This window comes from Leopardus geoffroyi, chromosome A2 (assembly GCF_018350155.1).
Source record: "Leopardus geoffroyi isolate Oge1 chromosome A2, O.geoffroyi_Oge1_pat1.0, whole genome shotgun sequence".
In the NCBI taxonomy this organism is placed as follows: Eukaryota; Metazoa; Chordata; class Mammalia; order Carnivora; family Felidae; genus Leopardus; species Leopardus geoffroyi.
Window position 1 is genome coordinate 150,026,807 of NC_059331.1, and position 14,031 is coordinate 150,040,837.

General features: G+C 42.5%; 1 protein-coding gene across 2 annotated transcripts in view; it reads left to right on the plus strand.

Annotated features, from left to right (window-relative positions):
* Window positions 1-14,031, plus strand: part of EXOC4 (exocyst complex component 4) — a 766,053-nt gene that overhangs the window by 593,146 nt on the left and 158,876 nt on the right. For both annotated transcript variants that reach the window (XM_045495680.1, XM_045495681.1), the window contains exon 12: window positions 12,373-12,509. In XM_045495680.1, the coding sequence (XP_045351636.1) occupies window positions 12,373-12,509 (137 nt within the window). The remainder of the gene's footprint in view (window positions 1-12,372; window positions 12,510-14,031) is intronic.

The following is a 14,031-nucleotide window of genomic DNA, read 5'->3' on the forward strand; positions in this document are numbered from 1 at the left end:
CTAACGAATCGTGCCCCACTGTGGACCATTGAATCTCCTGCCGCAGAGACCTTGCCTTTGCTAGCAGAAAGGAGGAATGTAAAGGTCCCGCTCTGTGAATCTCTGGGTTTGTTTGTTTGCTTGTTTGTTTGTTTGTTTGTTTGTTTGGACCAAGTGGAGTGGCCAAGGACATGAAATCTTTAAAAGGACAGAAGAATCACATAAAACGCTTGACTAATACCTGCTACATCAAGAGAAGGGTTTCTGTGAATACAGACACTTTGCAGCATGGGAGAAACCAGACTGGAATGAGAAGTCGAGAAGCGTAAAGAAATGCAAGCATTTGAGACCACCTTTGGTGGCAGCTTGATGTTCTGGAGTTCTTTAAAAACGTCTAAGTGTTATACTTGTTCCTTGAACCCACTTTAAGTGTTAGACTTGCTAAAAAATAGGGATGATAACGACTGCTCCACTTTCTCACAGTCTGTCGGGATATTGATTGAGATATTTGTGAAGTACTCCGAGCTCTCAGGAAGAAGGGTGTTAGCAAACGCTATGGTGATGTTGTTAGCAGGGCTTGGAAAACCATGCAAAAACATAATTTCGGAAAGATAACTTTAAGATAGGCTGGATTATTAGCCTGAGCCTATCTGGCAGCCTTAACAATCTGACAGTCTTACTATGGACAGTCCAATGCTTTTGCCCCCAGGTATCCGTTCTGGGTGAACTTGGGTTAAGGAAAAGAATGAAGGACTTTTTTTTTGTTTTCTTTTTAATATGTATATAACTAGACAGTAGAGCATGGAGTGATATGGGCCCTTAAGGCAGAAAGAGAACATTTAGAAATATACAACTGGGAAATAAAATTCCAGGGCACACGTTTATGTGGAGTCCATCTTCCTTTGGAGGTTTTTCTTTCTCCATGGGAGGGTTTTGTGAGTGGTTGGTTTGCTTCCTAAAGATCAGATGCCCTTACTACCTCTCTTCCTTGAAACTCTTCTTTCTTGTTTTGTTTTGTTTTTTGCACACTTTGTTTTCCTCTTTTTTTTTTTTTTTTTTTTTTTTAATCTTTGCCCCTTCTCTTCTTTTCTGTCTTGGATCCTCTACTCCTCCTGTCACCACTGTCTGAGCCGCCCTACACTTGGAGGGCAGCCTCCTTGTCGTGGAGTCCCACACCTCTGAACCACCTCTGCGTTATCAGCCTGGCTCACCTTCCCCAGGACCGGGCACAGTGTGGGGTGCTAGACAGAACATTGAAATGGGAGTCAAAGGGACTGATTTCTTCATTTTTTCCTTTCAGGTCTCCTTGCCTTTTTTCTTGCTGTTATTAAGATTTTTTCTATTAATCTCACTGGTTTTCAAGAATTTGATGATAATGTGTCTTGCTGTAGTCTTGTCATCTTCCGTGTGAGATTTTTGAACTTCTTGAACCTGTGAGCATACACTTTTCATCAGATTTGGAAAATTTTCAGCCCTCATGTCTTTTTCTGTCCCCCGTCTCCTTCAGGAACTTTAGTTACATGTATTAAGTTGCTTGATTGTGTCCCACGGACAGTTCATGGACTCTGATTGATTGTTTTCATTTTTCTCCTGTCTGTTTTATTCTGGATAGTTTCTATTGCTGTGTCTTCCATTTTTCTTCTTGTCATGTTCACGTTTTGCTGTATGTTCTTAAACATAGGAGAATATTTATAATGGCTGTTCTAACCTCTTTGTCTACTAATTCTGTTATCTGTGTCGTTCCTGGGACTGTTTTTCTGGACTGATTTTCCCACTTCTTTGCATGCCAGGTAACTTTTCATTAGATGCTGGACATGGTGATTTTGGGGTTTTTTTACGTTGTTGGGTGCTGGCTTTTATTGTAGTACTTTAAATATTCTAGAACTTTGTCTTAGGACACATTTCTCTGGTAGAATTACATTGATCGTCTCAAGGGTTGCTTTGGGGCTTTGTTAGACATGTCCAGGGCAGCCCTTCGTCTTAGGCTAATTTGACCCCACCGCCCGAGGTGCCATACCTTTCTGAGGACTCTACCAGTTGCCATATCTGTGAGGTGGCTCTTCCGCTCTAGCCAATGGGAACGTGAACCATTCCTGGCCCTGTGTGATGAAGTCTGGGAGTTCTACCTGCTCTTTTCAGGTGGTTCTTTCACCAGCGTTAGTAATTTCTGCCCCCCAGGCACAAGTCAGTACTCAGCCCACGATTTGAGAGGGCTCTTCTAAAGATCTCCAGAAAGATCTCAACCTCTCTTTCTCCCTTCCTCCCCCTCTCTGTGCGCCCCCTCCTGTCCAGTGTTTCACCCCACAAAGCCCTACTTGCCTTAACCTTCCAAAGCGCCGGATTCTGTCCTCCCCAACTCAGAAAAGTCTGTGTGGGTCCCCCCTTTCCTGAACTGTGACCTGGAAACTCCAGCTACAGCGTTCGCAAGGCTCACCTCATTTACTTTCCTTCTCCATTGTCTGAGAATTGATGCCTCATATATTTCATCTGGTTTTCTTGTTTTTGTTTTTTAAGATTTTATTCTGAGTAATCTCTACGCCCAACGTGGGGCTCAAACCCACAACCCAAAGATCAAGAGCCACACATTCCACCTACCGAGCCAGCCAGGCGCCCATCATCTAGTTTTCTCATGTTTAAAGCAAGGCTTCAAGCTATTTCATACCAAAACACTTTAGTATTACTTCTCTACAAAACAAGAGCATTATCTTCATCAGCACAATCACGTTATCACAGCTTTTAGCATGCGCAGTAAGTTCTTAATGTCTTCTGATACCTACCAATTTGAAATTTCCCACGTTTTGCAAAAATATTCTTTACAACTAGTTTGTCCCAACTAGGATTCCATGTAGGATCATAATTGTCATGTGGCTTACATCTCTTTTAATCTGGAGCAGTCACTTTTTTTCCCAGTGCTGATGTGTTTAACAGACACGGTCACCTGTGCTCGACAATATCCCATGTTCTGCATTTGTCTGATAGCGTCCTCTGTTTCCTGTGACTAGAAGCGAGATCTAAAAGCGTGATTAGATTAGGATTAAATGTTTTAGTAGGGATATATCATAGATGATGCTGGGTTTCTTGTCCCGTCACATCCGCAGACCCGTAAGAGCTGGCTTCCTAACATTAGTGATGTGAATGTCTCACCCCTGGGTGGGACTTGTGACCATCTGGTCCGTCCATTGTTCAGGTATGGTTTTCCTCGTGCGCCCAGAAAGTAATCTGTGTGTGTGGCGTATGTTTGGCACTACAAAAATGTTCATTTTCCCTGTCAACTGTCCTCTCTTTGTTTTAGTACCAATTGATAATCTTTACTCAAATCAGCTGTGTTGTTAGAGGCTGCAAAAATGATTTTCTAATTCTGTTATTTCTTCTACACTTCTTAGTTGGCATTCTTCATTAGAGTAGAGCTTTTCCCTATTTGGTAATCCTGAAATAGATATAGTTCCTACTGGAAAGACAGAGTAAATGCATAATTCTTTCTCTTTATCAATTCTCAAAGAAGAATTTGATTTAATAGTCTCCTCAAATGGTGACAAATGAGTTTTTTTCCCTGACTTTCTCTCTGCATTGATCTTTCATATTTTTCAATAAAAATAATCAACTACAATAATTTATTCCATTTGAGTAATCATCAGCTTTGGCCAGAGAGAGCTCAGAGACCTGGATTCTAGATTTTTGAAGTATCATAAGCTAGCTGTGTATCTCTGACAGGCCCTTTAATATTTGTGTTGGTCGTTTTTCTTTTTTAAAGCCAGAGAATTGGACTGTGGATAGCAGGGGTTGCTTTCGGCTCTAGGGTTGGGATTCTGAGCTCCGCTACCTTAAACTGCCTGCTCCTGTCCCTGCGCAGGAAGAAGCCCTCAGCCTGCCATCCAGGCCTTCCGCGCTCTACTCTGTCCAGACCACCCTTTCTCCTGCAGTTCCTCAACATGAATCTCCTGCTCCAGCCACAGTTATCTCCTGCCTTTTCCCTGGCTTGCTGTGCCTTGCTTCTTCCTCTCCATGTATCCTAAACTTGGTCTGTCTCCCAGATACCAGTTCAGTCTTTCCCACCTTTTGACCGCTGTTCCCCTACCGTATCTTTTGCGCTTAACTTGCCTCTTGGAATATCACTTGTTTCTTGTTTTAAATGATGTTATCCCAACTAGATTATTAGCAGCCCCTGGAAAGTAGACCATGCTTTATGTCAAGAACATTGCCTGGCACAAATGAAGTACTTTAGCTGCTAACGTTATTATACCTCTGTGTCTCCCCTAACATGTAGCACTATGTATTTTGCAGAATAACAACCTTAAGGCGCTTTTGACGTTGTGCGTGTGTGTGTGTGTGTGTGTGTGTGTGTGCGCGCGCGCACGCGCGCGCGTGCGCGCTTGTGCTGGAGTTAAGGATATTTCTTGTAAGTGCTAATGTTTACCTATTCGTTGATATTCCCTGGGTTCCATTACATATCAAGGGGAATTGATAACCTGGACATAGAATTATATTGATTTGAAGCATGTAAAGAAACAAAGATATGCCCTGAGATCCCACGGTCTAATTAAACACAACTGTTGTATACGTCTTTCCCCTTTCCTGCTACGTTGTTTTGTTTGGAATATGAAGTCTCAAACCCCTAAATAAACCTTGTAAAGAGCCAGCTGTGCTTATAAGATATGTTAGGCACAGATTTCATTCTACCATAAGTGATCCTCTAGCCAAAATGTTAAGAAAATATTACTAGTAATTTACATCAGATACACTTTCCAAGTTATTAACTGGCAGGTAAATTTTATAATCACTTATGTGAGTTCTAAAGGGATATAGTGTTTCTGGTTGCCCAAAATTTGACCTCGTATTTTCTTTGTTTAAGCCTATTTATAAATTACACTTCTCTTCAGCCTGCCAAACAGAGCTTCGGAATGAATTTCCCTGTTGGTTGTGGAAGTTTGTCTCTTCTCAAGAGTAGAACCTTTCGAAATTATCTTCCTACACTTGGAGTGGATCATCTAATGATTAGTGACATCAGACAGGATTAACTTGTACTTTCTTGCTGGAGAGGGTAAAAGGGATATTCAAAATATTTAGGTGGTAAGCATATATGTTATACAAGGACCTCCAACATCTGGCTCTGACTTCCTCACACAGCTTTCCTGATCTACACACACGCACACACACACACACACACACACACACACACACACCCTTCACCGCAGCCATGAAGAACAATCTGCACGTCTCTCAATCCCACACTGCTTCCCGTTCATGCTGCCCTGTCTACCTGAAGTACTTTTTTCTCCATTTTTGTCAATCTGTAAGTCGCTGTCTTTTGGAAATCAATTCACTTATAACTTCATCTTTCTCACCACTCCCCACCCCCACCCCAGCCCAGTTAACTTTCCTTTTCTGTACCTCTGCTGTGCAATATTCACAGAGACTTTGCGTTTTTATTTGTGAACTTGTCTCCTCCTCCTAATATCTAAGACCGCTGGAGGGCGAGAACTTTGTTTCCTCTGGCTTTTTATCTCCTGCATTTAGCCTTCTATTTAGCCCAGAGAAAATATTTACTCGATAAACATGTATAATAATAAACATGTATCTCTCTAATTAATTAAGTTCCTTGCCCTATCCCCAGTTTCAGGCCCTTCCCAACAGCTGTCATCTGATGGTCTATGGTAGTTATTTCCAGCAATATTGCTACATCCTCACATTTTAAAAATACACCGTAAGTGAAAACCACTATAATAGGATACTTACACCCTCTCAGACAAGTTGTTGAAGGAGTACCTATTCATTTGTATAGTGGCTGGACACAGTTGTTTAAAATTGAGATTTGGGGTACCTGGGTGGCTCAGTCGGTTAAAGCTTCTGACTTCGGCTCAGGACACGATCTCATGGTTCGGTTCATGGGGTCGAGCGCCGTGTCGGGCTCTGTGCTGACAGCGCACAGCCTGGGGCCTCCTTCAGACTCCGTGTCTCCCTCTCTCACTGTCCCTCCCCTGCTCGCACTCTGCGTCTCTCACTTTCTATCTCAAAAAAAGGTAAACATTAAAAAAATTTTACAAATAAATACATAACATTGAGTTCCATCACCCATGTCCACAATCACCACCTGGGAGTCACTCCCAGTCAGTGTCTCCCTTTCCCCTAGCAAAGGTTTATTCATCTGAGTTCTCCAGAGAAATAGAACCAAAGGGGGGTGGGGAGAGATGTTCCAATGGGGGTTGGAGAGAGTTTTTCTACAGGAAGGAGGTTTTAGCTGAGATCTGAAAGATAAGGAAAAGTATTCTAAGAAGGGAAGACAGGGGACTGAACTTTGCAGGCAGGTTCAGGGCCCTGAAATGGGAATGAAGAACCCAAGAAGCCCCCACGTAACTGGCTCTCAAAGAGGCAAGGGGACATGTAGCCAGTGCGGCTGGAGGAGTAGACAGAAAGACCTTGCAGATGATCTGAAGAATGTGGGTCCTGGCACATTAAAGAGCTTCAAGTTGGTGAGAGCTAGAATCAGATATCACTTTAAATGTTTTCTTTTGACATTCAACGTACAAACTGTAAAGTGCACAAATCTTTAGTGTGAGAAGTTTTTATATATGTGTTTATTCATGGAACAGCTACCCAATCAAGATACTTCCAGCACCTGGACGGTCGTCACCTTCTCAGTCAGGATCCACTCCCTCCAAGGGCAGCCTCTATTCTGACTTCTATCACCAGAGATTACTTTTGCTTGTTTCTGAACTACAGTAATAACATTCTTGCAGTCTTCCTTTGTGTGTGGATGCTTTCACTTAGCACACGGGTGTGCTGTGAGATCCATCCACGCTGTCACAGGCAGTGGTGGCTCGTCCTTTTCCGTTGCTCTGTAGTATTCTGTTGCGTGCGTGTGTCACGCTGTATGTGCCCATTCAACTACTGATGCACACGACAACCACTCCTTTTTTTTTTTTCTCGCTATTATAAGTAAACCTGCTCTGCATCCGTGTGATCCTTTTTTTTTTTTAATTTTTTTTTAACGTTTATTTATTTTTGAGACAGAGAGAGACAGAGCATGAACGGGGGAGGGGCAGAGAGAGAGGGAGACACAGAATCGGAAGTGTGCTCCAGGCTCTGAGCCATCAGCCCAGAGCCCGATGCAGGGCTCGAACCCACGGACTGTGAGATCGTGACCTGAGCTGAAGTCGGACGCTCAACCGACTGAGCCACCCAGGCGCCCCCGTGTGATCCTGTCTTTCGATGGATGTAAGACTCCTCATTTCTATAGGAGACAAAACTTTTTAACAGATCCCTGAGCTTGTGTGGTAGAGAATAATTTGGAAGAGAATAGAAGGGGCATTTTCTCAGGTACCAGCTCCCTGGATGCATAGACTTTTACCGGATAGCTTATTAAAGGAGCAAACGATGCCGAACATTCTAAACATCACACAAGTCAAAACATAGATTAAAAAATGACTTCCATCATTACTGTCATTACTATAGTTATAATTGTTTATAGCCAGCTATAAGTTGGAGCTGATAATAATTGGAAGGACAATATGGTAGGACAAGCTTTACTGACTCGTAGTTGAAATGCGCCAATAAACAGAAACATTATTGTCATCGTCAAACATTTGTGAAGCACCCTCCTCTACAATTGCTGGTGTGTGTGTGTGTGTGTGTGTGGTAGTGGGGGGGGGGTGTCTGAAGCAGTAGATGAATTCCCACTGTTTCTCTCAAATTCTTCCTACAGCAATTTTCAAGAACCTTAGGTTTTTTGTAGCATTTCTGAACCATCCCTGCTCCAAGAGCTAAAACCACCCATACAGAGATTTCATTCTCCACAAACTGAAGTGTTTGGGTTTTGTTTTTCCTGAATTGTGAATTTATTTATATTCCTTAAAACTTTAAAATTGGCACATTTAGTTGTATGTATACTGGGTTGCCATTACAGAAAATGACACAGTCGAGTGAAATTAGGAATGTTTCTTCGAGCAATCTAAAATCTTTAGTCACAATAAATATTCAGCCTTTAGAACCATGGGAATTAAGATACAGTAATATAGTAATAAAGAGGCTGTGCTTTGATTCCACCTTCCACAGCATGCTTTTGGCTGTCTGTTTTTCATTATAAGTTTACTATAAATCTGTCTTTTCATCCTATTCTGAATGCACTCTGCATTTTCATTAATTAAGAAACATTTATGGGACACCTACAATATGCCAGATATTTTGCTACGAGGTGGTAGAAGATATGAAGGTATAGTCATGATCAAAGGAATTTATAGTCTAGGGGAAGAGATAGTCAAGTGAACCAGTGGCTACCATCCTCTCTTAGGGCTTGGGCTAAGCTGTGCCCCGGGTGTTCTGGTAGCACAGAGGAGGGGCATTTAAATCAGAGCAGGTAGACTTGAGCTGACTTCTCAAGGATGACAGACATGAGCTAGGAAGGCATTCCAGGCACAGAGACGGGAAGCCAAAGGCACAGAGGCGGGAAGTAGCCTGCTGCAGTCAAGAAGTAACTAGTAGGTTAATGTGGTCAGAGCACAGGGTTAGCATGCTCAGTGGAGCTGGAGAGAAGGTTAGAAAGGTGGGTAGGGGCCAGAGTTTCAAAGGTTGGGGGTGTGGGAAAGAACACGGACTGAGAAGGAAGCTCGGGTTCTCACCCTTTTTCTAGCTGGACTTTTTATGGGTCCTCAAGCATGTCACTGGGCATAGTGTCCTCATTAGTATAATCAGAGAATGAGGAAGAGTCATTCCGAAACCTTGTTCCAGAAACACTGTTCCAGAAGACGTGAAAAGGTCTATGCTGTGCCGTGAAAAATGTTTTCTTGGGGCGTCTGAGTGGCTCAGTCTGTTTAAGCATCCGACTTTGGCTCGGGTCATGATCTCACAGTTTGTGAGTTCGAGCCCTGTGTCAAGCTCAGTGCTGACTGACAGCCGGGAGCCTGCTTCGGATTATGTCTCCCTCGGTCTCTGTCCCTTCCCAACTCGTGCTCTGTCTCACACACAAACACACACACACACACAAAAGAAAAGAAAAGAAAAGAAAAGAAAAGAAAAGAAAAGAAAAGAAAAGAAAAATGTTTTCTTTACTTAAATAATTAGGGGAAGATTGAATACCACACACATTTGCCTGTTTAAGATTCACAATGAAATTAGCATAGTAAAAGTTTCCAGAGTCCTCCCTCCAGTGAAGAAACCACTTCCGTTCTCTTTAACTCAGCATTTTCAATTACTTGAACTTAGAGTCAGTTTTCTATAATATTAATATTGGCATCATGCTGCAGAACCCCATTTTGACGAACTATGGACAAGGTCTTAAAGGTCCAATCATCATCATTCATTCATTCAAGTTTTTCAAAGCGCAGAACTCAAGAGCTGGTCCTCATATACCCTGTTGTTATTTTAGCCTGCTGGTGTATCCCTGTGAGAAACTTTAGTTATTTCTCATAGCACTGTTTTTTTTTTTTTTTTTTTTTTAATTGCATCTGCTATCTCGGGATTTTTTTTTCCTTTTCTCATTTTTCACATCATGCCCAGACTTTATTACCTGGTAATAAGTTGCAAGAAATGAGAATTGAGTTGTTTCTAAACAAATATCAATCATTCGTGATATGTTTAGTAGAAATTATAATGAATATAATCAGGGTTTTACTTATTATAAAGTCATTATATTCAACATTGGCAAATCCCAGAATTAATAACAAGTCAATACATCATTTGAAATGCCAAAGAAATCAAATAAATAAAAACATAACTGACCTTGTTAAAAATTTGATATTTTCAACATTTATCTGTCAGAGCCCCTGATTTAGAAAATGTGATAAATTCTTGAAAAATGGGAACTTTTTTCCCCTGTAAAATATACCCATCATTTGGCAAACTACAGTGTCATTTGCCTTGAAAAGAACGTGGTGATTGATTATCCAGAGTGCTACCATGACAAGGTAAACCAAGCAAATAGCTGGAAAATTGTATGTAATCATACAGCATAACATAGGCTCTTTGTTGAGCACAATCATTAGAATTAAACTGTGGCATTCCAGTCATTCCCTGTAGGTACTTCCTATTCACCCCAAAACCTCTGTCTCTGGGGGGGACATTCCCACGTGCTTGCATTTTCCCCTTCCCCTCCGACCATCGCAAGAACAAAGACCACACCGAACCCACACGACAAGATTGCAGAACGCAAGGAAGCCGACATCTGGCATCTCTTTGTGCCATTCGGAGAGGTTTATTTACATGTGCTAACGTTACCAGTACTGTTTCTTTTATTAGTAGCATTTTCCTGAAGGTCCTGAGAAATTGTAAACACGTGGGGGAGGGGAAGGATGGGAGATGGACAAAGGGAAATGAAGAAAGCCAGTCTTGCTTTCGAGAAGCTGGGGTTCTAATCAGGAAGACCAAACACACCTGAGATGACCTAAAAACAATTCTACATCTCTTCCGCTGTGTAAAAGCACCGTGCACCAATTGAATACCGGCGTGATGGAGGCCAGTAGAAGAGCCACCAAATTATCCTTGGTTATTAGAAGACGAAATTGAGTCATATGAGAGGAAGACGCTCCCCCAAACCTGCCCCAAGTTAATTATCAATAGCTTAATTGGAAATAGAACCAAGCCCTTTCTCTCAGTAAAGCTGAGCAATCCCCCAGTGCCCCTCTTCCCTACGGTGTTTCACATTTTCAGCGGGCTTTGTTAGGAGGGCTGAACTCCGCTCCCCTTTATTAATTGCCCTCCGCGTGTTGTAGGATACCCTGTGTTCTGAATCGGGATGAGGATTTTAGATTCTTCTGAGCAGCGTGGGGACATGTAGCTAAGCAGAATCAATTCCTGTCACTCACACACAAATACAGAAGAACGGGATTATGGATCAGGGTGAAGCTGCAGTGCTTTAATCTTAAAATCAATACCGAAAAGGAAGTTGAACTTGTGGGGATTCTATAGAGACTGTAATTTGGTTTCCTATGAGGTTTGCCTTCCAGAATATAACTGTTCCTTCCTTTTCACCTTCTGATTATTTTACTGGGGGGGGGGGGGGTGCGGGGGGGAGAGGACCAGAAGAAAAGAAACCTCTACTTATCTGGAATAAGTATGCACATATGAACTCGTAACTCAAGCTGATCCTCCATTGTATTGAGAAGAGCTGTATGCTTTTATCCATTCTTTTAATTTTTAGAAGAAAAAAATTGACCCGGACCCTGAACCCCGTAGTCTGCCTTTACGCAGAGTAAAATGCCTTTGATTTTTTTCACAGGTCACTATCAGAGTAGAAAAAAAAATTTTTTTAATGTTTATTTTTATGGTCTGAATCTAACCATAAGCTTATGTAATTCTATGTAAATAAATACATCTTCAACAAACCAGTTATCGACCAAAGGATTCCAAGATGCTAAGCATGTGATTAGTATTTACTCCAGCGTTATTCTGCTCCTTTTGAAAGAGGCATGAACTAATGGTTTAAACAACTCAGTCTTTTCTTAATCCGAGGTTTAGGGTTGATTGAATGTGCCTCTTCTCAGAACACTGATTTACTGCACGGTACCGTCCGTCTTTAGCTGTAAGGTGGCTTTATTATTTGTTTCCCTGGGATATTTCTTTAATTCCATTTTTGAAATAATGTCTGAGTCTGTTTGGACACTGCTTCTGCAGCAGCAACAACAATAGGAAATATCTGGTCCAACAAGAAAATAGTTGGGCCACAGGCAGGGGAACTCCGGGCTAGCTCTCAGGCAGAATGGTGTAGTTAAAAGAGCAAAGCCCCCAGCCCGTGCTTTGTTCGCTACCTTTTCTAAGCCTGTTTCTTCATCTTTAAACTGTGGATGATCGTGGGGCTCGCCTGACAGATAGGTACGTGGAGAGGATTAAGTGAGCTAAAGTATGTAGGGTGCCTAGCACTGGACTTCCCACTTGTAAGAACCCAATAAATGTTCATGATTCCCATGATTAATGTGAGTCTCAAATGAGGTAACGTATGCTGTGTATGTGAAAACACTGCAGAAGCCCAGAAGGCACAATACAAATGTTAGTTGTTGTTCTTAAGAGACTGAGATTTGGGAACTTTTAAAACAAATCACGGAAGACATTTTCTCTGTGTCGCATTTCATAGGTCCCTAATCTCAAAGTAGAGCCCTGGAGGAGATAATCCAGGGGCTTGAAAGCCATAGCCATAGCTTGTGGATGCCAAGAAGCCTTTGAAACCAATCTGTAAATCCCTGTCCGGTGTCCTTCCACAGAACGTACTTTCTCAGGGGTTTGGGAAACCGGCACCGTGTAAGATACGTATTTGGTTGTTTGCAGTCGATACTTGTCATGAGGGTCGCATCCTTCCAGGAAGGCTCAAGTCGTAAATGATTGCCTCCTTTCAGTGGTCTTTCCTTGTCCTTCACATGACTTGACATCAAAACGAAACAAAAACTCATGAATTTCTGTGTCCTCTCGCAGAGCACAATCATCGTGGAGAAGACAGTGCAAGACCTCATGAACCTGATGCACGACCTGAGTGCATACTCGGATCAGTTCCTCAACATGGTGTGCGTGAAGCTCCAGGAGTACAAGGACACCTGTGCTGCGGCCTGCAGGTAGAGCTCAGGGTGGGAGCCGAGGACAGTCACGTCAGACCCTGACCCTTGTTATGCTTGTTGATGCTGCTTTCGGAGCCTCACTTTTCCACCGTGATAGAAAAGGACCGGTTTTTGCGTTTGTCAAGGGGCCTGACGAGAGCACGTGTCGCAGAAATAGTCTCCTAGATGCACACGTCATCGTACCAACAGAGGGAATGAGAGCGACCAAGGGGCAGCACCACTTGGGACTGCCATTGAGTGGCATGGACAAGGTGTCCACCTTGATTTTCAGGAAAAGCTAGAGCTGTAAGACTGTCTTCTTCAAGGAAATGCCAGATCGCATTTAGATCTTGTGATCCTAAAAGATCTTTCAAGTAAAGCAGTTTCAAACTTTATAATCCAGAATGTGATTTCTCCCTAGTTCTTAAAATGTGTTTCTCCTGATGCTTGATCTGTAGCCTTCCCACTGTCATGAAAAGATAGTTACACCTGCTTCCAGCATCAGCAGAAATGAAGAACCATTGTTAGGAACTTGAAATCCCTCGGCCTCCCTTCTGATTTCTTTTCTCTGGGTTCAGAAATCTCATGGAAAAGATCATAGCGCTTGTGGTAACAAGCTAATAATAGGAACACATTATGGTCTGGTTGACAAGACCTGAAACAATTAGGGAAGAAAAGAATGTATAATAAAATACTAAATTTTATGTGATGTATAATTAAGGATAGATATGAAAGTGCAGTACATAATCAAGTACTACCTGCACAGCACAGGACGTAAGAGCAGAAGGAATGAAATGTGAGAGAGAAAAACAGAGAAGGGGGGACTGGCTCGAGGAAAGACTTCTCAAGTGAGATGTGTGCTGCGTCTCAGAAAGACATGGGATGGAGGGAGGCGGACAGAATAAAGAAGGACGTTGAGGGACACAGTGGAAACACCGACGTAGTTCCCTGATAATTCAGCAAAACCATTACCTTCCTTGTAATGGTAGGTAGGTCCCCTTGGGGGGGACCCAAGGCTGGACACAGTGCTTCTTATTACGTCCTGTCATTGCACTGGTCAGAGATTTCTGGAGCCTTTACCAGATCCAAGACAGCTGAGTGTGCAGGGATGAAGTCAGTCAGTCAGTCTCCGGTTATACCTTTAATGAGTTTGCCATCTTGGTAGAGGATAGGAAGGCAAGTTGGAGACCAAGGCATGAATGTCCACAACATTAATTTGTGACAGAAAATATGGTAAGATAGATGGACACGCTGTAGGAGGAAGAAATGACTTGGGGACAGGAGCAGCTCGATGAAGGGTATGAAGTAGGCCTTGTGAAGAGTGAGGAGGAGTAAGACAGGATTTGGACTAAAGTTGCTGAAGGAAGGAAGGAACCAGAGCAATTTCAAGGAGGTGGGAAGAGAAGGAAAAGAAACAACAAAGGATGAATGTTTGGGTTTTTGGAAAGGAAGACTGAGCCAAAATGGAGGATCGTAAATGCCAGGCTGAGGGAACGTGGCCTTGTAAAAACTTTTAGGTAGTGGGGAACCACTGAAGGGG